The sequence below is a fragment of the Lampetra fluviatilis genome, chromosome 4 (assembly GCF_964198595.1).
Source record: "Lampetra fluviatilis chromosome 4, kcLamFluv1.1, whole genome shotgun sequence".
NCBI lineage: Eukaryota > Metazoa > Chordata > Hyperoartia > Petromyzontiformes > Petromyzontidae > Lampetra > Lampetra fluviatilis.
The window spans coordinates 30,576,288-30,603,902 of NC_136278.1; the positions used below are offsets into that span (position 1 = coordinate 30,576,288).

General features: G+C 45.7%; 1 protein-coding gene across 1 annotated transcript; it reads left to right on the plus strand.

Annotated features, from left to right (window-relative positions):
- Positions 1-368: 368 nt before the first annotated feature.
- On the plus strand, positions 369-27,309 carry LOC144931741 (MAP kinase-interacting serine/threonine-protein kinase 1-like). The gene is made up of 13 exons (XM_078855977.1): positions 369-433; positions 2,994-3,090; positions 4,954-5,055; positions 6,677-6,774; positions 8,797-8,876; positions 9,573-9,646; positions 11,394-11,498; positions 12,145-12,200; positions 13,008-13,097; positions 14,867-15,064; positions 15,847-16,011; positions 21,782-21,825; positions 22,853-27,309. Exons 1-13 carry the CDS (start codon positions 401-403, stop codon positions 23,178-23,180), a joined length of 1,470 nt encoding a protein of 489 aa, XP_078712103.1. The 5' UTR covers positions 369-400; the 3' UTR covers positions 23,181-27,309.
- Positions 27,310-27,615: the final 306 nt, after the last annotated feature.

A 27,615-nucleotide genomic window follows, 5' to 3' on the forward strand; every position in this document is an offset into this window, starting at 1 on the left:
CACTTTTTGTTTTTTTCGGTAAAGTCACGTAGGTAGAAAAATTAAATAAAATTTAAAATAATATATCACGACGTTTCGCTCGCAACACAAGCGGTCGTCCTCAGGCGGAAAAAATATCGCTTGTGTATGGATTTCTTGCAGTCACGAAAACTTCAAATCAAGAATCGTGACGAGGTCCTCGTGACGGGAACACCCCATATCCCGAGGACGCCCTGTGACGTCACACGCGGGGGAGAGAGGCGGGGCCACGGAGCGGGCGGAGCCCAGAAGTGGGGCGGGGCTCGGGGGTGAACCCCACCCCCCCCGACAGCTCCCGATCCTATTGGCCAACGCTCTCATCGCGTGCAGCCGGCGGACCAATCGCGCGCGCGTTTAAAAGAGAGCGAGCGCGCGCGCGGCAATGTCCGGAAGCGCTCGCGCGCCCCTTGAGCCGGTGGGTACCCCCCCCTCCCCACAGCCCCCCACCCCCCATTTAACCCCCTTCCCCATGCCCCCCACCCCCCCATTTAACCCCCTTCCCCATGCCCCCCACCCCCCCATTTAACCCCCTTCCCCATGCCCCCCACCCCCCTCCCCACAGCCCCCCACCCCCCATTTCACCTCCTTCCCCATGCCCACACTACCCCCAACTCACCCCGTGCCCCCACTACCCTCTTCACCCCACTACCCCCCCCCCCCTTGTCACCACTACCCTCTTCACCCCCTACCCCACCCGTGCCCCCACTACCCTCTTCACACCCCCCCCCCCCCGCGTGTCCCCACTACCCTCTTCACCCCGCTACCCCCCCCCCCCGCGTGTCCCCACTACCCTCTTCACCCCGCTACCCCCCCCCCCCCGCGTGTCCCCACTACCCTCTTCACCCCGCTACCCCCCCCGGGCCCCCACTACCCTCTTCACCCCCCCCGTGCCCCCACTCCCCTCTCCACCCCCCCCCCCGTGTCACCACTACCCTCTTCACCCCCTACCCCCCCCGTGCCCCCACTCCCCTCTCCACCCCCCCCCCCGTGCCCCCACTCCCCTCTCCACCCCCACCCCCATAACGGGTGATGACTCCAAGGCACCGGGCGCTTTGCCAGTCTCGTACTCGATAATTAATTAATGCGTGCCGTATTATAATTGTAAAATGTTACTACACATCAATACGCATTGCAGCTATTGTAGATGTGATCTGTATCAACGAGCCTTTTGTCTAATCGCGCATCATAATCTGTTCACGGTACATACGCACCGTGATTTATCCACTGCTGGATGAAGGCGTCATTGTCATTGATCCGTCCTCTCTTATTTATCGGTTGTGCAATAGTAGTAGGGTTTTACCCTTTCAACTGGTACAAAACTGACACCTTTATACAAGGGATCATGTTTGCAATAACCACAACACAAGCAGTCAAAATGCAAACAAAAAGAAACAACTATGATAATGATTTGCACTGTCCTTGAAGTTGATTGGTCCACATCCGAGACAGCTTTTCTTAGAGCCTATTCTCCATTGGTGTTGGACCACATGACGCCAAAAGGCGTAGTTCACGAAGCGTATTAAACGCCGAAATCATTTAATCGTTCTGTTCTGTTTACACGCGTGTTCCGTTTACACACGTGTTCTGTTTACACGCGTGTTCTGATGACACACGTATTCCGTTTACGTGACAACCCCGATACTAATTGGCTGTGACGGGTGGTGGCAGGTTCAACGACACATATACTTACGCGACCTAACCCAAAAAAACCTTACGGATATTGCTCTCGAAAGCCTCCTCCTGCTGTTACGTGTTAAACAGGAAGCAGTATATTCTTGGTTCTTTCGGTAAAGTCAGCAGTATGTTTGAACGTGGCAACACTAGGCTTGGATAAGTGGCTTGGAGACGGGTACGTCCCACTAAACATTTTAATCAATTTGGCCACTTTCTGTCGGTCAAGTCCCGAATAGCCACACAACTCGATATACGCACTAAAGCATACACCACATTGGATCATCCGTGCAAGACTTATGCCCTCCCCTGTTACAAACTGACGGATAGATAGAGCCAATGCGTGAACGTATTAACCTCGTTGCAAAGTGTTTAAAAAGGTCGTTAATTGCATTCACAACTGAGCCCCTTAATGACCCCCCCCCCCTGAGCATTGGTGTAAAGAGATTACGGTAACTTGGTCTGTGCTTCTGCATTAAGCCATGGCTCTGGAATGTATTTGGGGGGGCACATTAATTTGACACACTTAATAGTGACAAGCCCCCAGCTGGGAACAGAAGTGGTGTTGGTGTCTTGTCAGCTGCTGCTGCTGCTAAATTTGCCATCGTCGTCGTCGTCATCATCACGGGTCCTCCACTCCAGCTGTGGAGGCAATACGGCTGTTGCTGATTAGTTCTTTCGGTAAAGTCACGTAGAAGGGAGATAATAAAATAATAAAATAAAACATAATAAAATAATACAATTCTCACGACGTTTCGGCCACAACGCAAGCAGCCGTCCTCAGGTGAAGAACAGGTCTGTCGGAAAGACAGCGTCTGAATGAACACCACCAAGCTTGGCAGCCTATATTTAAGCTGCACGGGCATAATATGACTTTGAGACCCCGCCCCCTCCTACGCATTCCACAAGTAGTAACTAATCCCATATCTGCATTTTCCATAAATATGCTACATTCCTCTTGATATGCAAATACCTTTGTCAAGGCACTCTTCCTCCCCTAACCCAGCTTAAATATAGGCTGCCAAGCTTGGTGGTGTTCATTCAGACGCTGTCTTTCCGACAGACCTGTTCTTCACCTGAGGACGGCTGCTTGCGTTGTGGCCGAAACGTCGTGAGAATTGTATTATTTTATTATGTTTTATTTTTATTATTTTATTATCTCCCTTCTACGTGACTTTACCGAAAGAACCAAGAAGATGAATCCCTGCAGTCACGAAAGCTTTAAATCGAAAAAAAATACATACGGTTGTAAAGTGTCACACGATCAATGCGTGACATCTCTTAAATTGTGTTTCCCCATGTAGATTCAGATCCCCAAGGCCAATGGGCTCAAGTCCTCCATGCTGGGGCCAAGGGATCTGGGGCCACTGGAGGGGTCGGAAACCATTCATGCTGGACTTGGTACGAGGCCTTGTCGTCCCCCCGACGACCCTTCCTAGCACCTGACTGATCAGGACATCATAGCACTCCACTTGGCACCAGACACAACGTGGAAGTTCAGGAATGTGTCTTTTTATGGGGAAAAATTTGGATTTACTGTGTTACTGTGGCAATTATGGACTTCTCCCACACCCCCCCCCCCCCAAAATAAAAGGCTGACGGTTTGACATGTTGATGACAAGACATAATGGCTTCAAGAGAAAATTGCATGAATATTTATAATAAGAAACTAGCCACATTGGCTTACATGAATAGTTCATACAGAATGAAAGTGTTTGTTTAAAGATGGATGATTTCACTTCACATATGGCACATGCCCAGGATAAATAGCAAACACATTCATAGTTGCCGAGTTGCATTGCAGTACGACAGATGTAGATTGTTATCTTTGGAGTGATCCATTATTTTTTCGGGGGGTGCGATGTTTGATTTCTTTTGCAAAGGATCACGATGCCATCTGGACAAACATCAATGTTATTTGTGTTGCAATGATGATACCTAGATGATAATATATATATATATTTTTACATGGATGTATGGTAATCGGGGTGGAGCGGTGGTACTGCGGTTAGCGCACTGCTGCATTACATACCCGGTGACCTGCATTGTATTACCGGTCGTGGCTACCATCAGTGGCAAATTATTTCTGAGCCAGTCGTGGGCCTAAAACTCAGCAAACTGCGCTGACCCGCGTTGTGAAGTATGGTCACACAACCTCCATGACTGACACATTGTTGGTAGACCTTCATCAAGCTATGCCTTCACAAAGGGTTAAACAATAATGTTCTGGTTAACAAAAATATAACGTTTTGAGTCATTAGATTAACCTTTATTCCGAAGCTCATGATACATGCTGTGAGCATGAACCAGTTTTTTGAGACACATGTTGCATGTATCTCATTAGTGTGACCCCTAGAGTCAATACAATTCAGCACATTGGGCAACAATATTGATTACTCAATCGATTTGTTTACCCTGAATGGTACAATTTCATCTAATCACTTGGCAGGCATAAATGATTATACCTACATTGATATTATCGAAACATGTAATTATTTCCAGTGTGTGGTAATATTATCTATTGTAAATTCCTTGACGAGTTACACAACTGCTATGCTGTTCCTTGTTTGTGGTTAATGAGTTAACACCCAGGCTTCCTGCCGACAGTCTGCTGTGTGCAGACAATTCTCTATGGAGCAGTGCTCTTCTTAGATGCTGCACCAGTAGATGGATATGAAATAGTGGTCTTGTTAAACATTCAAGAAAGTATAGTTGACTGTGAGAAGGAAAGAGGCTCTTTTAAAATCGCTATACTTCTGAGGAATTATCGGTAAAACTGGGGTTGTAGCAATGGTGTAATTATTAGCGCACAGCACTGCAAACTCGGTGATCTAAATTTGATTCCTGGCGGACGGTTGGCATCAGTGGCGAGTGATATTTGAACCAGTCCTGATCCCCTTTCACCAACATGCGCTGACCCGACGGGGAGACCAGCAATGGACAATAGTCTGTCAATAATAATTGGTTAACAATACAAATTTTACAGTCGGCATTATTTTAATTCCCTTGAAGGGTTTTGTCAACGCATTCGCAAAAAGCTGACTTTACATGCGGCATAAATGCCTCCCAGCTATGTCAGAGACAATTTGGCGGTGAAACATTCAACCCTGCACTCTTGAGGAATCGACGACGACTGTATGCCGCTGAGGCCAAACACATGAGCTCAGCTGGGTGCTTTAAAGAGATTCTCGTATTGCGTTTACACAACGGAGGTTTTTTGCCGTCTTGGGTTTTTTTTTGTCCCTGCTGGGAACGTTTCTGCAGAAGCGCAAATGGAAAATTCTGCTGAAATGACGGACGCAAAGAAGCACCGCAAAAAGAAAAGGCGGTCGCATTTTAAGGAGGCGCGTAAAGACAGCTTTTCAGGTGAGTCGGAGTTATTGCTTCACAGCTGCCGTTGTTGTATTCATTGGCCAACGGTTGGCGTTACCAGTTGCACGCTTTATTTGTTGACTCGTTATGGGAAAGTTATTTAATCGTTTTGAATTCCGGGTGATATGGATAGGAGGATGCGGAACGCTAGGCTCTTACATTTGACAATATTCCAGTGAAACTCGTCTTCTCTGTAATCTGCTTATCCTCCTCTTACAAGTGACTCAAATTCATCTGTGGAATGGCCTATTAACCACACACTCATCTATCTGATTACCTTGATTTTCGGAATTCTTTTTTTCTCTCGAAGATACGGCTTTATCATTTATTGCGCTCGTTTTAAAGCAGCTTACGCAACATAACAGCAATACATCACCAGGGCAACAACTAATAAAGACTGTTACAGACAATGGCAAGTGATGGTCCACATAGGCACAGCAGGTCACAACAGCCACCGAAAATACAAGTATCAGCAGAGACCCTCGGAAACACGTGGATGGGGCCGAGGGAGGCCAACCTAGACCAATGTGTCAGCAACGCACCGTGTCAGCAATGCACCCGGTCACCACGACCTATCCCCCACTAACCACCAACCCATACCACCTCTACCATGCAGGTCCTTTACCTAATTACCACCAACCTTCCCTACCAACTACTAATCTACTCCATAATAGAGTTTTTTTGGGTTGGATCGCGTAAATATATAAATGTGTCGTTAAAAGCCGCCACCACCCGACACAGCCAACTAGTAAGGATTGTCACGTAAACAGAACATGGGCAATTCTTCACTAATACAGCACACCGGTGTGTTGGAGAGCCAAGCCACAACATTCACAATCTGAGTACGACGTTTCACCAGTAATTACAACTAGCTTCATCAGGCGACAACCAGATTTTTGGAGAAATCTAACTGTTTCGTTCCTTATATAGAGGCGTAGATGTGGTGACCACGCTTCTGCGCTCTTGCGGTATAATTTTTTTACTGCGATGTAAAAGCAGCAGGGCTCTGGAACGGTCACTTTAAACAATTTCTTCCAATTGTGCCCTCGCTATTTTTTTCACGTAACAAATTGGAAATCTCACAGCAGCAATCCCAGTGTGTCAGGGAACAGCCCGTGGAAGAGACATCGACACAAATTCTTCAAGTGACCTTTTTTTCCCTTTGTAAAGTAGGTTGGTCAAATCAATCGCAAAAGCAAATTTAATCCGATGGATTTTTTTGAAGTCATTGGATAACTGAGCTGAGACCACAAATTCTCTATACTTGAGAACCCAGATGAACCATGGTGTAGCTGCCCTCATTCCAGCCCAGAATCTCAGCAGTAATGCCTCGGTACTCTGACCTATAAGCTACCCAGCCACCCCATTCCTCTCGGCTACACATCACATTTCGCTACACCTATTTGTGATTAATTATGAGATTTAACTGTGGAATTAAGCATGAAAACAAGGAACTTCCACACATTTGCAAACATTTAAAGTTTGTTCTAATTGCAAAACTGCCCAGTGGTACTGCGAATGCTGGCAATTGCTGCTTGTGTGCAAACTGCTGCTGGCTTCGGGGAGGATTGATGATGTCCGCTGGGCCTGACGTGTGACCTTTCTCCATCCACAGATGTGTACCATGTGACGGGAGAGGTCCTGGGTCAAGGGTCATATGCACGTGTGGAGTGCTGCGTGTCCCTTCTCAATGGCAAGGAGTTTGCTGCCAAGGTTTGACACTGTTGTCTACTACCATAACTTAATCATCATTATCATCAACAACCAGCAATGATCCATCCACTGCTGGATGAATGCCTATCCAAGTCTGCACCATTTCTAACAGTCTGGCCATGCAACAATTCACTAAACTCTTACTCACGAGCTAATTTTAAAGCCCGATCTCCGTGGTGGATATCCAGGGCGTGATTTCCTTATTTGCGTGCCACTCGTTAATTTCACCAACTTACAGACGAGGCTGTTTGCATAGGGAGCCGATTGCTCGCAAAGTGCGAGTCGGATTCGTCTTACAGCACGCTGTCAAATGGCCTTTTGAAAAGCAATCGGCGAGAAAGGTTTATCATCCGCCGAGGATGGTGTGATGTTTTTTATTGCCTTTCAGGAGGCAGCTAAAAGTGGGTGCCAATCAGCTGCACAAATTCCTGTGCCAGCTGCACTTCCAGACAACACCCGTGGAGAACCTCAATTAACTATTTGATTCCTCTAGCGTTCCTTTTTGTACTCGCGTAGAGTTGTTGGTCACACCCATGACCCTGGACCTTCACATTCTACACGCAGAGAACACCATCTCTGATCGAATGAGACGGGAGTTCTTATCAACAAAATCCAGAGATCTTGGGATCGCATTTGCGCTCGCTACATCCCAACCACCCCCTCATGCTGTTTAATATAATGGCACTTGCCCTTGCAACATTTATCACGATACTGGCAGCTGGTGTGAGTTAGTGAAATAGTTGGGTACTCGATAAAAGAACAACGTTGTCTTAAGACACGATCAATTCTCTGCTGAATGAAGGCTTCCCAAAGCCATCCTGAGATGTAACAATCCACGTACCACCTGCACACGAGCTGATGTCATCACTCCATCTCGGCAGTTGTTTATTTAGTTATTCTGGAGGAATCCGATGAGCTAGGAAGCTCTTTTTCACAAATGCCCAGTAGGGGCGGGTCCGTGAGTTGCATCAACTTGACGAAGAGAATTGCTAAATTATATCTATATGCTAAGCCTTCATTAACATTCCACCAAGTGTTGTTGAATAGATCAAGCGTCAAACAAAACAATTATAACTAAATGAGCACCGATTTCACCATAACTGGGGTCCACTTACAAATGTAATAACAATGTTTATGTAGCGCATGTAACTGTTTGCTTCACCTGCCTCGGCTGCCACTCCATCTTTACTCTCGCCCACTTTGTCCTGCCCACACCCACTTGCTTTTCTTAACAGTTTCAAATGTTTTCTAGAATGTGCCAAAGTTTTTATCATTCACGTGTAGTGACATACGACGTCACTACTGTGTCGGGACTGTACGAGCGTAGGGACATGTGACGTCACTACTTGTGTTGGCTCGGTATGGGCGCTGTAGGCGGGTGTCACGGGGGTCGTGTGACGCTCTGCGTGAACCCAACAGGACACGTGACCCGATAAAGGGGGGCTAGGGGCCCCAGGGGGGAGCTTGGGGGTCACGTGGTTGTGAGCCCGGACTTTCTCGAAGGATCGAGAAGGGGTGCGTGGCCTGGGGCGGAGCCGGCCATGCTGCGGGAGTTATACGCGGGGTGTGAACAGGGAGCTGGGCTGTTCAACCCTGGGGTGAAGATGCCATCAGCGGTCCCTCGAGTCTCCGATCATCATTTGTGACCAGGCAGCCCGTCACCTGCCCTGGTCACGCTGTGTCGTACTCCCCGAGTGTTAGTGAGATTAGGAACGGTGGTCACCACCCTGGTTGTTATGCGTTAATAAATAGTGCTGCCACCGAGTATTAACCCACTACACATGCGTCCCTGTTCTTCTTTGTGTAATCCCAAGCATGCCTCCTCGCCGAGCTTCTTCACAAGGCACTCCTCAGCTTTTCGTTAATCCTCTTCATCAATGTCCGCGTTTCTGATACGTTGTTATCATCACGGCTGGTAATAGTGCTGCAGAAATGTTATATTTATTGAATGAACACACGCACAAAAATGCTGGGTGCCCGCCCGTTGCATTCATTGCTTTCGATGTCGATGTTGTGGTCCAGATCATCGAGAAGTGTCAAGGACAGAGGCGGGATCGAGTTTTCCGCGAGGTGGAAATGCTCTACCAGTGCCAAGGCCATAGGTAGGTGACTGCTGAATTATTATTGTTGTTGTTGTTATTGTTGTTGTTTACCCAGGAAAGCCTCGCCGAGTCCATTGTCAGGAGAGTCCTGCTATGTTTTCGCAGCAAGGGGCGATGATTTGTTTCCCAAAACAGTAAATTTGTGACTGATTTCTCATAAATGGACTGTCATGCCAGCACACAATTGCCTCCTTACAAATGACATTACGTCATCTTTAACGCCCCACTGTGAGGCGGACGGTGTTGTAGTACTTATTGTTAATGCGCCCGCAGTGTTAACCAGGGCGGCCTGCCGGGTTTGAACCGTAAACGTCTGCAACAAACGGCGAATGCGCTCAGAACATGCCACGTCACGGCCCCAATCACCTTCAAAGAGTGTGCACGGTGGACTTGTGGACACAAGTACACCGTGAATTCCTTGTGCAAATTGTGCGCACCACTACATTTTTGTCGTAGAATTGGATTACAAGTCAATTGGCCCTTCTGCATTGTATTGCATGCAGCTGGTCTCAGGGCTGATGGTGTCTTGTGCATCTTTCAGTGAGGTCAACTTCATGTTTTCAACTCCTGTTGATTGGCAAATGCAGGCGATTTATAATCTGTAACGTTATTTTTCGGTTAATTGTATGTGAAGGTGGCAATTGCCTACGTTAAATGACATCCGTGCTTCTGTTTTCTTTTTTACATTTATTCCAGGAACATCTTAGAGCTGGTTGAGTTCTTTGAGGATGAGAAAGCATTCTACTTGGTGTTTGAGAAGATGCATGGAGGTAGGAAACCAAATTGTATTGTCACAAAACACTGACTATCCCCACTGTGTTGATGCAGTGCACATGCACCAGACGTGACTCATGCGGATGCAAAGTCATTATCAGATAGCTGGCGTCCAGAAACGCATTTGGCACGTGTGATTTTTTTACGGAGCAATATCTCACCACAAGATGTTGGTGTATGTTGGGTAAACCTTTCCTCCGTGTTTCCATTCGCCAAAAAAAAGTGGGTTTCCATTTAGCTTTTGGGAAGAATATTCAACGTTTCGTGGCAGTGTAAATGCATTGGTGGATAAAATCTGATTGCAGTCAATGACCGGATCCAGGAGTCACTCGCGATATCTACAGCATCAAGATGGATTTCCATTATTTATAACGAGGTTATAAATAAAGTTCATACATCTATCCAAAGCACTGTAGAATTTTGACCATATTTAAAAGTGTTTATCGCTGCTGATCTCCCTGATATGTATGCACCCTTTTCCTGTGCAATCTTGAAATGCAGTTGCATTTAGATGTTCTACATTTTAATCGGAATTACATTTGTAAGTGGACTCCAGTCATGGTGAAATCGGTGCTCATTTAGATATTATTGTTTTGTTTGAGGCTTGATCTAGTCAACAACACCTTGTGGAATGTTAATGAAGTCTTAGCATGTAGAAATATAATTTAGTAATTCTCTTAGTCAAGTTGATGTAACTTGCTGACCCGCCCATACTGGACATGTGCGAAAAAAAGCTTCCTAGCTCATCGGATTCTTCCAGGATAAATAAAGGATAAATTCTGATTCTGACTAAAGCCGTCTAAATTATACTTCACTCGTAGTTATTAAATGTTGGTGTGAGTGGGGCACACAATCCACTCCCCACCCCCCTCCCTCCCTGGCTAGTATTATCAGTTGAGCCAGAGTGCATTCTGTAAAAAAACTTTATATATATTGGTCTTCCTCGGTGCGCTGCTGCCTCCAATAATGCTGCTCTATATTAGTCTGCATCTTTATGCGGGCGAGTTAATTTCATCTCGACCTAGTCAGTCATGCTTGGGTCGGTCTTAAGGGTGGGCATTCAGAGTCATCTTCACGCTGTGATTTTCCTCCGCTCGTAGTCATTGCCGACTAAAATTTAAATCACTTCAATGGCAAATGTTTTCATCACTCATATTGTCGACAAATGAACACTCGCTCCAATACAAATCTACGGCTTGTTTGCTGTTATGATGGATTTTCTCGTCGTTTTCTACGATGGGGCTTTTCGTTATCATCATTTACAGCATTGATTACACTGGTCAACAAAAAAAAAAACATTTTTTTCTGGCCTGGACTTTTGCAGCTGTTTTAGACTAATTTCAGGGTGCTGATTCCAAATCTGATCTCAGATTTGCTCTATCACATAATTTTTATGCTATTGGCATACCCCATTTTCATTGCTTTCACCCGAAATAAACTCTGTCACTTATGATTGCAAGTTGTTGCGAGTCAGTGACTGCTTTAGTGTTAAAATATGGTGCTGTATTTTTAGGATAGTGTGTTTATAATATCATTTTATGTAGATATCCACATTCATTTAATATTTTTATTCTGCAGTTTTAATTGAAAATGCAATATTTGATATCTCAAAAACCTGACGTGATAGACAAAAACTGATGCCAGATTTGGAATCGGCACCCCCAACATTACATTACAACCGTTGGAAAACCTCGTGCCAGAAAAAGTGCGTTGACCAGTGTTATTTTGCGGTGTTTGCCGCAGGTTCAATACTGACGCACATCCAGATGCGGAAGCATTTCAACGAGAAGGAAGCTAGCCGAGTTGTGCAAGATATTGCGACCGCCCTTCACTTCCTACACAACAAAGGTCGGTCTCACGAAATGCAATTCAGATAGCCGACAGGCTTTTTTGTTTTTGTTTTCAACACTCTGTCATGTAAGATTCTTGCATAGATATGAAGCTTCGATTTAAAGCTTTCGTGACTGCAGAGATTCGTCTTCTTGGTTCTTTCGGTAAATGTCGTCACGTAGAAGGGAAGTAATAAAATAATAAAAATAAAACATAATAAAATAATTCTCACGACGTTTCGGCCACAACGCAAGCAGCCGTCCTCAGGTGAAGACCAGGTCTGTCGGGGAGACAGCCTCTGAAACGTCGTGAGATTTATTTTATTATGTTTTATTTTCATTATTTTATTACTTCCCTTTACCGAAAGAACCAAGAAGATAGATATGAAGCATGTCATGCCACATTGGTTCGTCAATTAACACGGACCTTTATTCTCGTGATACACGCTTAAAATTACACTTAACAATGTATTTTTTGTTTTTATTTATATTGCAATTGGTTTGTCTAATCCCTACAGTCATCGGAGGCGCTATGTTTTCCGCAATGGAGAAGACATAAAAAAAAAATGTGATTCCGATTCATCGAATTGGTAATAATTCTACTAATAATGTTTCATGGTTTGGCCCAAATGTTCTGTTTACTAATATGTGACATATTTTTAAAGGAATCGCTCACCGAGATCTCAAGCCGGAAAACATCCTGTGCGAGTTTGCCGACCAGGTGACGGCTCATGCCTATTGTCCGATTCGGATACACAGACCATCACTCGGCCTTTCCCGTATATTGGCGAACACGAACAATTATTATGCACTCAGAATTTTAAGGTAACTCATTGCTGAGAATTTAGTGTGTTGCAGATTATTTGTATAGATATCTAGAATATTCAGAGAAACACGATTGCATGTTCTGCTTTATATTAATGGTTTTTTTTTTATGGGTGGTTATAATCCATCCTTTTCTCTTTAGACTGTCTTCTCTCCCACTCTGCCTTAGTGGCTACCCTGGGCATTGTTTAAATTCCTTGGCCGTAATGACCTATTATTCTCACTTTGGATGAAGAGACACGCATTGGAACCACAGATATACATAAGGCCCATAGATTTCCTTAGGCCCTATAGACTATAATATACACTACTGCAGTGAGAAGCCCATTGAGATCAACATCTCCCCCTCACACACCAATGGCACATGTCTATGCATTGTATAATTGTATAATTTTGAAACCGGGCCAAGAGGTTCATGGCACACACAAAACTATTGTTAATGATAAAGTGGATCAGAAGTATGAGGGCCGAAAAGCCGAATCATTAGGGCAGAGATTTTTTAAGAATTTCGACCTCTTATAAAATATATTGACCGTCGTCTTTTACGTTACATCTTATTCACTGAAATTGGCAAAGCGGTCTGGGAGGAGTTCTCTGGACAAGTATACAGAAATACGTGTAACATGCAGATTTTGGCGGCGGTGGTGACACGCCCGTGATGGTGACACGCGATGACTCGGTGGGTGATGTGTCACCTGTGCAGGTGACCCCAGTGCGGATTTGTGACTTTGATCTTGGCAGCGGAGTGCCGGTCGGCAGCACGCCCATCTCCACACCAGAGCTGGCCACACCGGTAGCCAGCTCACTCGCACCATGTGTCACACACGCGCACACGCACACACACACACAACAACAACCGCCATTCGCCACTAAGTGGTGGTGAGGTCACCATGACGCTTGTGCCAGGCCATGCGCACCTTGAGGCCACGTGAAGTGTAAAAAGCCCGCTGGCAGGAGGTCGCAGACCCAGGTGCCACGGGTCGACTGACTGACATGACTGAGATGACTGGCTGATGCACCACCTGTGCCCCCTACTGTGCATACGCACACGCACACACGCAAAGAAACACAAAGACACACACACACGCGGCTTAATTTCATCTGGGTCTGTAACGGGTCGGAAACTCAGAAAATATTTTCGAAACCGGTCCACCAGATCCAGTACACCTCGAGCCACCGCCGTGGCTACGAGCACACATGCCGCCAACAAGTAGTCTTCAGCTCTGCCGTGAGAAATCGAGCCCTCGAGCGATTACTACAGACACACTGTTTATTTGAGGCTGTGTAGGTGGGGTACTATTACTTTATATGCTCTCCTTTTTGTTATACTGTATTAAGTGAGGGTGTAGGATTACTTGCATAATTATTGTTGTGAGTTTTTATCAGCATTGTTTACTGGATTACTGGATAGAGCCTTTCAAATGTTGATATGACTAATTATTGTTGTCAGACATTTTTAAGACTAAAAAAATATATACAATTACATTTGGTCATTTTCACTTCATAGTTAAGATGTAGCAGAGTGCCAAACTCAGCAGTTGTAAAGTTGTGAGTTCAAATCTATTTCGGGTGTCAAATTATCCCACCGTCTCTCCAAGTCTATAAAATGAGGACTAATTCTGGTGCAGTCGGAAATATTATGCAAATACTAGTCCCTGTCATAAAATAGTGGAATTTCCATTACAGGCCGAGGACTCAATTTTATATGAGCACCACTCTCGGTCTGTTTCAGCAGGAGTATATTTTAACTTTGGAAAGTTTTTTTGTTTAAATTTCGATTTAAAGCTTTCGTGACTGCAGGGATTCATCTTCTTGGTTCTTTCGGTAAAGTCACCGAAAGAACCAAGAAGATGTTTTTGTTTAGTTTCTCCAAATACAATTTATGCTCTGGGCATGAGACATTGACATCTCCATTCAAAATTTGTCACAAGCTAAGAGTACACCACCTTGTGTCAGCGAATGGCCAGGGAAAATTACATCATAGATCTGCGTCTGAAGTAATACCCATAGGTGTGTTTATTCGATTATAAAAATATATACACAAACATATATCTTAGCTGAAATTCGACAAATTAAGTGGAAAAGTAAACTCATTGGGGGATTTTCATGCAGTTATTAGCATCAGGGTTGAGACCATCAACTTCTTTCACTTGACAACCCAGTTTTAATCACTAATATTGGCAGTGTGGCTTAGCGTTCTGATATGGTATTAGCCTCTTGAGCCACGGGGGCCACCTCGCTCTAAAGCGGCAGTGTTGCACGCTTGACATGGGCTCTCGTGCGAAGAATTAACGGGAGGGGGGGACCCCTTGTCCCTTTCCCCCCCCACCCCCTCTTTGTTGCGAGTGGGCCACAGGGCACCTCCAATTAGCGCGGTCGGCTATGTACGGCGCGAAAGAAGTTCAACATAATACATACATACAGGGCAGTTGCACCGTCCTGCACGCTTGATAAGCTAGCTCACTGCTTTGACATTTTGGGAACATAATTTTACGCTTGAGATGAGGTCACTGGGACGCTCTCGACAGCAGCTGCGTGTGTTGTCGTTGGCGCTGCGAGCAGTGCGGCTCCGCCGAGTACATGGCCCCCGAGGTGGTCGAAGCCTTTAACGAGGAAGAGGCTTCCTTCTACGACAAACGCTGCGACCTCTGGAGCCTGGGCGTCATCACGTACATCCTGCTCAGCGGTTACCCTCCCTTCGTGGGCAACTGCGGCGGGAAGTGCGGCTGGGACAGCGGGCAGCCCTGCTCGCCTTGCCAGGTGCGCGTGTGTACGGCGGTTTCCGCTGTACGTGCTTTTATTCACGTTTGTTTTGGCATAAAACGAGGGTTCGTTTAGTTGGAAACCACACGTCGGCACGTGCTGGTTATGAACGGGCTTCCTTTGGCCGGAAGCTACTTGAGTGAAGATTGTGGGTTAAGCTGTTTAAAAAAAAAATATATGATCAATATTTTTTCATACTATTTAAATGCATACATTAGTGTGTGTTGTTTTAAAAAATATTGTTCACTTGTAATATTTAACATTCTCAATCGGTGTCTCAACATAGGGTATTTTTTGGCAAAAATAATAATCATTCGGAAACATAGGAATCATAAAAAAATAGATAAATCTGCTACATCTGTCAATGTGGTTCTGTAATTCGTTAAATTGCAGCCACAGTAATATTCCATCCAAGTAGCAATCTGGCCTCCTTAGTCCTGCTTATTTTCCAAGACCTGGCAAGACAACCACAAAATTACTCGTGTCCTCGGATACAAATTTAAGTAAATTTAGGCTTAAACTCAACAAACTCATAATGCCATTAGTATATCCAGGAGAGCCTCGCTGAGTCTTAAGACTATCTTAGCAGGACAATGACTTTGAATGTTTGTGTGGGAGGAAACAGATTCAAGTGTCCATTGCCTTCTGGCCACCTTGCAGTCCATATCTCAGTACCACTCAGGTTTAACCCCGCTTGATTTCCTACATCTGAAAAGTGTTGATGCATTCACGGTGACTTGGCATGTCATCACTGTCACTGCCCTTGTCTTCCCTTGCAGAAAATGCTATTTGCACGGATCCAGGAGGGTCACTACGAGTTCCCGGAGAAGGACTGGGCGGGCGTGTCGGTTCATGCCAAGGACTTGATCTCCAAGCTGCTGGTGCGCAACGCCAAACAGAGGCTGAGTGCAGCGCAGGTGCTGGATCATCCCTGGCTGAGAGGGGTGAGGCCATTACACGCACACACCGACAACTCTCACGTTCGTCGGCGGCCACCTGCGAGAGAGGGAGCAGGCGAGCGCGGTCCCCGGACGTGCGTTGCGCTCACGCGTTCTCACTTAGACATTTTATTTTTCTTCGTCCCTTTAATCGTGCGTTAAGTTGTTAGCAGGCGAGATTCCTGTTCAGAGAGGTCTCTTGAAGAGATTGAGCCGAGCTAAATATTACATCGAGAAAAAATTACACCAGGGGGTCAAATTGTGTAAGTACGTTTCAAAGATAAATGTAAAATGGAGGGCCGTGAAAGATGGTGGCAACTTGGGGTTGTCTTCATCCAGCAGTGGATAGATGATGGCTGATGATGGGTACAGTTAAACATAGTGCGAGGTTATGGCTTGTTAAAATATACAACTTTGGGAAACGGAACAATATATTTAGCATTATACATAACCTCGCTATAAATTATTTTAACCAATGCTTAAACTATATTAAAACAAAAATGCAGTATTTAAATTCCATCTGTGCCAACATAAAAAATGAGCAAATTGCGAATTGGAAAAAATAAACTGTGAGAGGTATTACTCATGTTATAGAAATTGCACACGAAATATGTCTCCATATTTTCCAATCTACAAATAATGAAAATTACTCCCAGGAAAATAAAATGGGAGGTCCATCTTCTTGGTTCTTTCGGTAAAGTCACGTAGAAGGGAAATAATAAAATAATACAAATAAACATTATAAAATACAATTCTCACGACGTTTCAAGAATATGAATCCCTGCAGTCACCAAAGCTTTAAATCGAAAAATGGGAGGTATTAATGTTGTACATTTCTTCAAAATATTATTCCTAGCATTCAGAGGCGCGTAAGAGCATCGGTCTGTTTCTGCTGGTTCACACCGACTCGCGTGTCCGTCATTCATGCCCAAGCAGCCCAAACGCTCGCACGGCAGAACATCCACGTTTGCCGAGCGTCACTTTCATGCACACTTTACCCCGAGGGCTTGTGGGGTGGCCACAACTGGGGCTGCCTTTTAGTCTTTCGGTAAAGTCACGTAGATAGTTTGTTATTTTAAAAAAAAAATATTTGAACCTATCTACGTTACTTTACCAAAAGATCCAAAGAATATGAATTCCTGCAGTCACGAAAGCTTTAAGTCAAGATTCGACGCATGTTTGTTTAGCCCTTTGACCGAATGGATTGGGTCAGGCTTTGTCCCCCTGCAATGTAATACGGTGGCGAGCTTCCTTCCAGCACCCTGCCAGTGCGTGTTGGCACCGGCGTGGTGTGTGGCCTGCAAACAATATCGCATTTTAAAACATATATTCTGTGCACAGCAAAGGGCATATCACGTAGTCTGTTTGTTGAATTATTCTACACTGGTGGTAAATACAGTACGGCGTGTTCATGAAGCCATCATCCATTATCAAGAATTAGACAGCAGTTTGAGCTACGATGATCAAACCACAGACACTTGGTAGGATGAATATTTTATCATACGAGCCACATCCCTCCAACCATCCAACTCTCCAAATTGCCACTCTGGCATGTCGAAATATATTGCATTAAGATTTGTGAGTCTCTGATGTTTTGCCAACTGCTCAGGTGGGAATGTTTCAATTGCTTCTGCTTATGTGCTGTTGAAGATCACTTCAGCCATTCAGATTGTTTTGGTTTACTCTTTACATTAATGTATATACAGTATGTTGAATTTATTTTGCACCGAACGTAGCCAACCGTGCTAATTGGAGGGAAAGGATTATGTAAAGACAAATTCCGCATATGGCAGCCAAAGGAGAGAAAACGCACCTGGGCAGGCAGCTACCCTCGTGAGTAGGTGCTCGATGGATTGTTTTGTCGCAAGGACCGCAAGAGATGACACGACGGCTTGGGGAGGCCTCCATCCAGCAGAGGTTCGATCGTGGCTAATGATTATGATGATAGTTATAAAACATTACACTTTCATGGACACCCTGTGATTGTAACCACGTGCCAGTTTGTAGATACATGTTCCAAGTCAAACAAACGATGTCTTCTCGAGAGTAATTTAGGAGGTGCTATAGCTCCTTCCCAAGCCCGGACAAATAACACTGAACCTTTCTCTATTGATGCCATGGGTATTTTAAGTATATGGACCAGTGAGTGGAATAATACGAAGAAAATACAACCCTGTATCAATACAATGCTCGATGAAGACATCAATTCAGTAATACATGTGTATCATTTTGCCATAAAAATCCATAGCTAGCAATACCTAAGTTCTTTGTGATGATTGCAAAAGGAGCTGCAAGACATTTAACAAGTTCATAAAAAATGGAAAACCCCTAAAGCAAGCGCTATGAAACTTACCACACAACTGACCAACACCAATGCCCAGATCTGTTTAGTTTTTGGGAAAGATTGCAAACACCATGAAAAAAGCTTTTGCACTATTAGTGTATGTGCGCTGGGGGACGAGCACATAGGTATAACTACATGTGGCTAATGTTTGCACACGCACACAGCGTGTGTGTGTGTGCACTTGTGGGGAGCGGTGGTGAAGCGGTTAGCGCGCTGCGCTATGAACCCGGCGACCCGGGTTCGATTCCCGCTCACGGCCAACACCGGTGACGATTATCTGAACCGGTCCTGGGCCTCCCCTAGGTCGACTCAGCCTCAAATTAGTACCTGGTGCGGTGTGTAGTAAACATCGCCATTGGGGAGACAAAGGCCGTCGGGCGTGGTGCTGGCCACACCCACCCCCTCGTGTGCCGTTCCGGCCTTCATAGGTGCTCGCTAACAGCACTTGCCTCTACAGTCTGTTAAGGCTATACGGGGGATCTTTGTCTTTGTTTTGCACTCGTGCGTTCCACTGCAGACAATTGTACAGATAAATGCTCCAATAGACTGGAAGCTTTCTTAATGGGCTGGCTTGCCAGCTTGTTTACACTTGTATCAGTACCTGCTAAGGGACTGGAGGCTGGCATTTGGGACCTTGGATTGCCACCTGTATGGGTGGCAACCCTCCTGGTTGTGCTGGGATTTTTCTGGGACGTAAAAAAAGTTACGTTTTTCTTTATCAGTTACTTAAAAATCAACCACTCGAGACAATGCATTTGCATGTAGCTCTCCTCCGCTCTTCTTGCGCTGTGAGATATTCGTCTTCCCACGGTATGCCCGGGTTTTACTGTCACTCACAGGTGGTAAACCTCGTGGGAGCGGTGCTTTGAGAAGGCGCTGTGTAAGCTGTCCGTTAAGCTGTCTGGCTGGGATTTTTTTCGCTATAAACAAAAGCTGTCCATAAGATTTGTTGTTTAGCTTCACAGGGGCATTGAGATGCCTAAATGTATTTTATTGAATCTGGATGTTCCAGGAATGGATTGTGGGCACAATGTAAGATTTTGTAGAGGGGAAAAAATGACTTTGTTTGCATGCATGTTTGTGTACTGCGCAACTCTGCTTTAATGCTGCGCGTTGCTGAATGTTGCGCTGTGTGCAGTCGCGACGCTGAAGATGATTATCGAACACAAGTAACGAATTAACGGCGAGGCAGAAAATGGTGAAATCGCCTCGACAGATTGCGGTCCTATGATCATTCCAATTATTTCGGTATAAAATTCCTGCTCCATCGCATTTTCAAAATGAACACAGTGGTTCATTCATTCATTCATAGCAGGGTTTATTCTTGTCACTGGGAGAAAAAGGAATGTTCTTTTCAGCCAATTGGCCTCCTTTCACAAAAGGCTAATTATTTTGCCAACTGGTATCATCTTCAGCCATGTTAAATCCACTGCTGCCTTGCACCTCTATACATGAGCTCATTTCATTGCTCCGTCTCCATGGCGGATGTTTTTAGGGCCTGGCGACGTGTCTTGCCTCATGCCAACCACTTAATTTAATTAACAATCAATTTGATGTTTATAACTTGCATATGTTCTCTGACCCATGTGGTGTTCTGCTCCTTGGTGTAATTTTAAGCGTGCGCTTGATGATTTTTTTTTCAGAATGTTTCGCTTTTGTCCCATTTTCTTTGTCACTGTGCATGTTTCTGATCCATATCTCATATCAGGCTAATGCATCATATACCAATGTACCATTATACCGATATTATAAAAACACCAACATATCGATGTGCCTAAGAAAGATTTTACCTTGCCAACTGCAGTAAAGGCTGGTGTGACCCAGCCTTATGGCAACGATTCATTAACAGGTTTTTTTTTTAATCGCCGGGAGAGGGCAGCATAATTGTAGTTGTGAAAGCAGGAAATGTCCCGGTTCAGTGAATTGTCACGTTTCGGGAGTCATCGATTCAAGGAAGACAAAAAACAGCGTTGTGCATTGATTCGTAATTAATTTTGGATTAGGTCGTGTCGGTATAATTGCATTTTTGTCTACTGTAACCCTCCAACACCTGACAGAGCCAATGAAATCAAGTTGTTACGTGGGCAAATTTTATTATTGTTTTGTTTTTTAAACAAAGCAGAATGTGGAATAGCGAGCTACATTTTCTTGACAAATGTTTTTTTCCCCCGACGTTTTGCGGGATATTACATCCAGCTTTGCTTTTCAACATTACGATGGTTTGCTGAATAACCAAGTCAATTGGCACATTTGTCCACGCGACAACTTAATTGATCGGGTGTTGGGTGGTGGTTATAGTAAAAAAATGACACGATGCCTACATGATCTAACCCAGGGGTGGGGAACCTTTTTTCTGCCAAGGGCCATTTGGATATTTATAACATCATTCGCGGGCCATACACAATTATCAACTTTAAAAATAGCCTGTTATGTTTGGTGAAAAATTGAATTAACTCGCCCCTAATGTGATAGCTGGAATTGCTTCTCTTTGGCGAGGCGTGTGATGTTAGCTGGTGTTGATGATGTTGCTGCTACTCGCAACTGCTTTTCCAGGTTTGCTCCTAGATTTATTGAATTTCGAGTCCCGCCTGCGGTTGCCTTGGCAGGGCCACACCAAATGATTTTGCGGGCCTTATACGGCCCGCGGGCCGGACGTTCCCCACCCCTACTCTAACCCAAAAGAAACTAATTATGAATGATAGTATTTGGTCGTGAAAGCCTAAATGTTAAATTGGTGTGCATCGTAGCGCCTAGAGTGGGTTCACGGATCACCCTAAAGCAAGCACACGCTCACACAACATTCGGATCAAATACAGTACAGTATAGTTGTAATCAATTCTCATCCGTGCGATTCGATACGTGTATGGTGAGTGTAAGAATCGTCAATGAATTGATGCACCGTTCCACCCCTACTATTCGTGTGATGAAGTCAATGGTACATTATAAAGTGAACTCTTTATATAAAATCTGTGGGCAGATTACCCCAGTTGCAGATTAACTGTGCTTATTTGCATCTTTCTCTACACAATGGTTTAATGAATAGCGACGCGATCGCCTTCGATAACTATCATGGTTGGCTGGTGCGAAAGAAGTTCAACATACTGACAAAATGCGTCAGTGACTCAGTGCCCAAACATGTGGGCAAGTAAATTGATAACTTTGAAAAACATTACAAACGGATGACACATTCAACGTTCACACCCCCATTCTACATAGCTAAACGGTGACTCGGGTATTTTTTTAAATTTCAACCTATATTTACATTACCCGTATTTTGTATGCAGACCATCCTTACTCACCAGATGAGAGTTGGCTGCAGCGCACAGCAAAGGACAGAACATTGACGCCTTGATCCGTTTCCACCAGCAGAGAGCAGCCGGCCACCGCTGTTCCAGTAACCCTGGGTTTGGTGTGGTTTTGTTGTTGTTGCAGAATGCCCTCGAGAACACGTTGCTAACGCCGCAGCTGCTACAACGGTAAGCAAGGACCATCAACCATCGCGTGACCTTAACTGCAATTTGGTCAAGTCAGTGTTTGTTCTGTGTGCTTCCTTGATTATTTATAATGGTTTGCGTCCTACTCAATATCTGCCAAAGTAAAACTGCTCGTGTCAATGCAAAACTGTTCGAAAAAAATAAGAATAGGTTTTACCCTTCCTGGAAATAAAACAGGAGTTGTGTTAAGATGTTCAAACACCAAATAGAAACCTTTTGCAAGGAATCAGGTCCGCATTAACCACACAGAGTACTTGTGGTGAACATGCAAACAAAGATGCTCTGATAATATATTATGCATTGTCTTTGAAACTGATTGGCCTACATTTTGTATGGCCTAGTCTCACCAGTGTCAGACCAGAGAACGCCAAAAGGCAAAAAGGTCCCCCCCCACACCACACTTTGCGCAAGAACGCAGAAGTGTGTGGTCACGACATCTACGCCTCTAAATAAGGAACGAAACAGGTGGACTTCTCCACAAATCTGGCTGTCGCCTGATGAGGCTAGTTGTAATTACTGGCGAAACGTCGTACTCAGATTGTAAATGTTGTGGCTTGGCTCTCCAACACACCGGTGTGCTGTACTCGTGACGAATTGGCCACGTTCTGTTTAGGTGACAACCCTTACTAGTTGGCTGTGTCAGGTGGTGGCGGGTTTAACGACACATTTATACATTTACGCGATCTAACCCAAAAAAAAACCTCTTATGGATGATGTTGGTTGCGAAAGTCTCCTACGTGTTAAATGGAGCATGTTTGTTTGCATGTTTTGCCACAAGTATGTGTGGTTAATGCAGACTTGATGCCTTACAAAATGTATCGATTTGGTGTTTGAGCACCTGTTTTATTTCCAGAAAGGGTAAAACCTCTTCTTATTTTTCATAAATCTCGATACCGTAAAAAAGGTCCCACTGATACAAACTCTCAACTGATACAACGAGTCGCTCCATCTATCCGGTACATCATAGTCGAGTGTCCGACTCCACCCGTGGCGCTGTCCCTCCCCGCAGGAAGAGCAGCGTCACCGGCCTCACGCAGTTTGCAGCGGAGGCCGCGGCGTTCAAGCGGCAGATCTCGCAGAAGGACTTGCACGGGGAGGAAGGGGCGGCGCTGGTGGACATCGCGGAGTTCGCGGCGGCCGCAGAGTTCGCCCCGGCCACGGAGGATTGCCGGCCCCTCGCCAGCCAGCTGCACTCCATGCGCCTCTCACCGCCGGCCCGCTCGCGGTTGGCGCGACGCAGAGCTAACGGCGGCCGTTCTCCGGTCAAGCAGGTGGAGGGGGGGCAGCCGCGGGCCGCCCTGGCCGGCGACGCGGACCGCACGGCCGCGGCGGTGTAAGTTTGTTTTTGGGGCCGGGCCACGTGCGCCGTTCGGACCGTGGCGAGGCCGGTCAAAGCGATCCGGGCAAGAGCAGCGATGAGACCGTTACGTGTGCCGTGTGTACGTTGAGCTTCTTTCGCACCGTACGTAGCCAACCGTGCGAATTGGAGGTGCGGGGGAAGGACAACAAACTTAACACAACCTCTCAGTTTCGCATAGAGCCACGCATACAAAGACTCCAAAAAATAGACCCCTCCCTCCTTTTATAACCTATATATATACACTCACAGGGGCACAGGAAGACATCCACATGAATTGCACACATGCACATGACATTACAAAGACACACCATGATAAACGTCTCAGTTCGAAACACACGAATAGAAAGATACAAACGATATACACACTTGACATACATAAGACACATGAAGTCCTATACCCCCCGTATAGGCTTAGCAGACTTTGCAGGCAAGTGCTGTAAGCGAGCACCTATAAAGGCCGGCACGGCACACGAAGGGGTGGGTGGTCAGCACCACGCCCGACCGCCTTTTTCTCCCCAGTGGCGATGTTTACACACCTCACCAGGTACTCATTTGAGGCCGAGTCGACCTAGTATACGCTCAATACTGGTTCAGACAAATCATCACGGGTGTCGGGTGTGAGCGGGAATCGAACGCGGGTTTCGTAGCGCAGCGCGCTGACCACTGCACTACCGCGACCCGTGACATACACACATTACGGGATTATCGGGGTGGGTTAAGTTGCTGCTCGTTAACGTCTGTGAAAGGACAGCATGGCTTAGGGGAGTGGGTGGCGTGTCCATAACCAAGCACGACCGCCTTTGTTTTCCCAGTGCTGATGTTTACACAACCCACCTGGTACACACATAATGCTGAGTCATCCTAAGGGAGGCCGTTTTACATATCACTCGCTATGAATGTTACTCGTGGCTAGGAATCGGGCCCAGTATCCAGGTTCAAAGTGCAGTTGACTAACCACTCGGCCTCAATTCCCCACAAGCGCACACAACGACACCCGCATGGACGTTACATTACCTCAACACTCTGATAAGCCAAACTTGTTTACACGACGAAAAGATCGCCCTATCGCCATACAGACTGTTGGGACTCGTGCTCACAGCGTACAACTATTAAGGCCAGTGTAGATGTTTACGTATAATTTTATGTCTCATTTGAGGCCGATTCGAGCTGGGGCAGGCCGTGGTTCAGTTCAGATAACTGCCACTCATTGAAGACATGGTTGGTAATTAAACTCAGGTCTGGCGCGTTCTTAGTGCAGTACGCTCACCACTACGCCACTATTTCCTGTTTACATTCACACACACACAACAACAGCTAATATTCCTCACCAAGTCATGGTGATATCACGACAGGGCTTATGCCAGGCTAGGTGCACTTTGAGGCCACGTGAAGTACTCTTTGGTTCTTTCGGTAAAGTCACATAGTTAGAAATAAAATAAAACAAATCACGACGTTTCGATCGCAACACAAGCGGTCGTCATCAGACAGTCACGAAAGCTTCAAATCAAGATTGAGCCACGTGAAGTGTCAAAGGCATGGTGGCAGGTTGTGGAACAGGCACAGGTGTTACCGGTTCACTTGGAGATGACCGGCAGATGCACCTTCCTCTCCCCTCCCCAATGTGCCACCTTGCTTTGTTTTAGCCACCCGGTGCTCTTCTCGTTGTGAGCTTCACTCCTTCTTCACCTTCCATCGCTGGAGGGTGGCATCCTTCGTGATATTTCTCCGCAGAGGCCGATCACGACACGCCTATACCGGAGTGTCGTTTCACAAGCATAGAGAAGAGGTAGCTTTGATTGTGGCGGAGAGACCTTAATCTTTGTGTGGAGCAACAGGCGCCAGGCAGCTTCCGTGTAGCGTGACACAACCGATGAAAAGACAACTCTTCTTTTTGGAATTATTGGGTTGGGAGTGAGACCACTGCTGCCAAACTGCAAGTGGCCATGTGCACAACACCACTCGTGGTCCAGCAATGTCGCCCTCTCACCGACAGTTGATGTGGATGGATTGTAAAATACTCGTGTGGGTGCTTTGTTGGGACTGATTGTAATCCCCCCGCATTTGTGTGGCAAGCTCCAGCTCTCAAAGCAGCAGCAGCAGCCTCCAATTCCTTCGAGGAGGCAGCCATGAGCAGGTCATCGGCATACGTAGCGCGATTGATCAGTGTATGGGTATTGCACACTCAGACTCGCATGACTTGCACACCTATGCACTTGACACCACTAAGACATTGTTAAACCTCTTGATTCTATACACGCACATGCAACGACATACAGCATTGGATACACACACACATGCTGTGTGTACATACACATGAATTTCACATGCATGTACTTGTAATATACATAAACAAGAAAAATATTTCTCTGTATCGCCTCCATAGATTGTTAGGAGGACAATGCTCTGAGTGAGTGCCTAATGTAGGCCAGTAGGACTCATGTGGTGGTGTGGCCAGTCCTCGGTCGCCTTTGTCTCCCCAGTCTTTGTGTGCACACCTCGCGAGGGTTTAAGGCTGGGTTGATCCTCGTTGGGTCTTTCGGTAAAGTCACGTAGATGGGTTCAAAGAAAATATCAAATAACAGAAGAGACCCAGTACCGCTTCAGATGTCACAACAACCGCTGTTTGCCACTAAGTGGTGTGGACGTGCTGTGTGTGTGTGTTGAGGTCACATGGATATCACAAACATGCACGGTTATGTGTAAATCCAAAGGAATGAACAGGGAATTGTGGGAAATATATATTTAAAATAATTACGGATGACATTTTAATGGGTGCTAACTGGAATAAACTTTGTGTTTTTAGCCGCAGGAACACTCAATGGGGCTGCTGTATAAAGCGTATCATAGCCTACGTGAGACATGTTTAAATACAGGTAAATAAGTGCAATAATGCATGGTTTGGTTTCTGAATATGTAAAAATAATATTTACTATTTAGCCAGGATTTAGCTGCCAAGCCGAACAGATGTAGGTACACACTAAATGTTGTCTTACTGTAATCGTATTGGCATTAAATCATACCGACTTTCCGATTGAAATACAGACAGTGTAGCCTGATGCAATAAAATCCCTTTGAAGTATCAGCACAGCCGGATGCTTTGCTCTTGCGATGCTGTAATGAGGTTACGGTGATTATCGGTAGGCGGTGGAAACGGCAAGATTGCAATGAGGAAGAATAAGAAACATGGTTATCTAGGTCATCTTATCACTCAACAGTTTATCACCTTGCTACTGTGAAGATGAGCATATCATAAAAAAATATTACTCAATGTACCCCATCGTGTTTCATCTCAGAAGCGAAGTTTGATTTCGTCTGGTTGTTACACGAATTAGTAACTACAAAGGTTTGCCAGGTGCTGTCGGTTTGAGGCTATGAGAGGGTTTGGATATGACAGTGTTGTCAGCCCTGTGCATGCATAGCGGGGTTCTGCCACATACAACACACTCGGTAATGAATTGGCAAAGCATTCCAATGTAGGATCCTCCTGAAAAAAAAGTCTTAAAAACTCGGCGAGGCCGTTCTGACAGAATAATTGGCATTTTTATTATTCAACCTCATGCATTCTTAAGGTGCTGGTACTCGTAAAACTTCAGGTGATTCAAAATATTTGCACTTTTTTTTTCTTTGTGAATGGTTTTCAATACAAAAAAGTTCTATCATCAAAATGCTGTATTGGTTTGCACAATCGCGTTTAATTAGTTTGTCTGCATAGCATGGCTTTTATTACATATCAATAGGCCTGTTAACATTCCAGTGAGCTGCATGTCTTATGGATTATTAAAATGAATATTAACGGCACGAAAGACGAACAAATTGTGGTTGTTATGCTGAGGGTCCTTCACAAATTGAGAGCTTCAGTCACATGGGAGTTGAAAAGTCTGAATCCATCCGCGCCGTGTTTACAGCCTCGCTCGTTGGCATGTCCTCCATCCTGTGTGTGTGTGCGCATCTTCGAAGCTCATTAAAGAAGATATTGGAGGATAATGTTTGCTCTTGTGCCCTCACCGTTTTGAATGCAGTTGAAATTCCCACAGCAGCAGCAGCAGCAGCGGCCGCGCAATGATAGCTGCTCAGTCCGATTCCCGAAGAAACTCGCCACATGTCAGAGCGAGAATTTGGACGTGGTGCCCAACAAGACTTGCTCAGGGGAGGGTGGGGCTGGGTGGGGAGGGTGGGGCTGGGTGGGGAGGGGCTGGGTGGGGATGGGCTGGGTGGGGCTGGGTGGGGAGGGTGGGGCTGGGTGGGGACGGGCTGGGTGGGGACGGGCTGGGTGGGGAGGGACTGGGTGGGGAGGGACTGGGTGGGGAGGGGCAGGGTGGGGGAGGGTGGGGCTGGGTGGGGAGGGTGGGGCTGGGTGGGGAGGGGCTGGTCACCCCGTGGTGCCCTTATAAAACTCAACGTTTAACCTACTC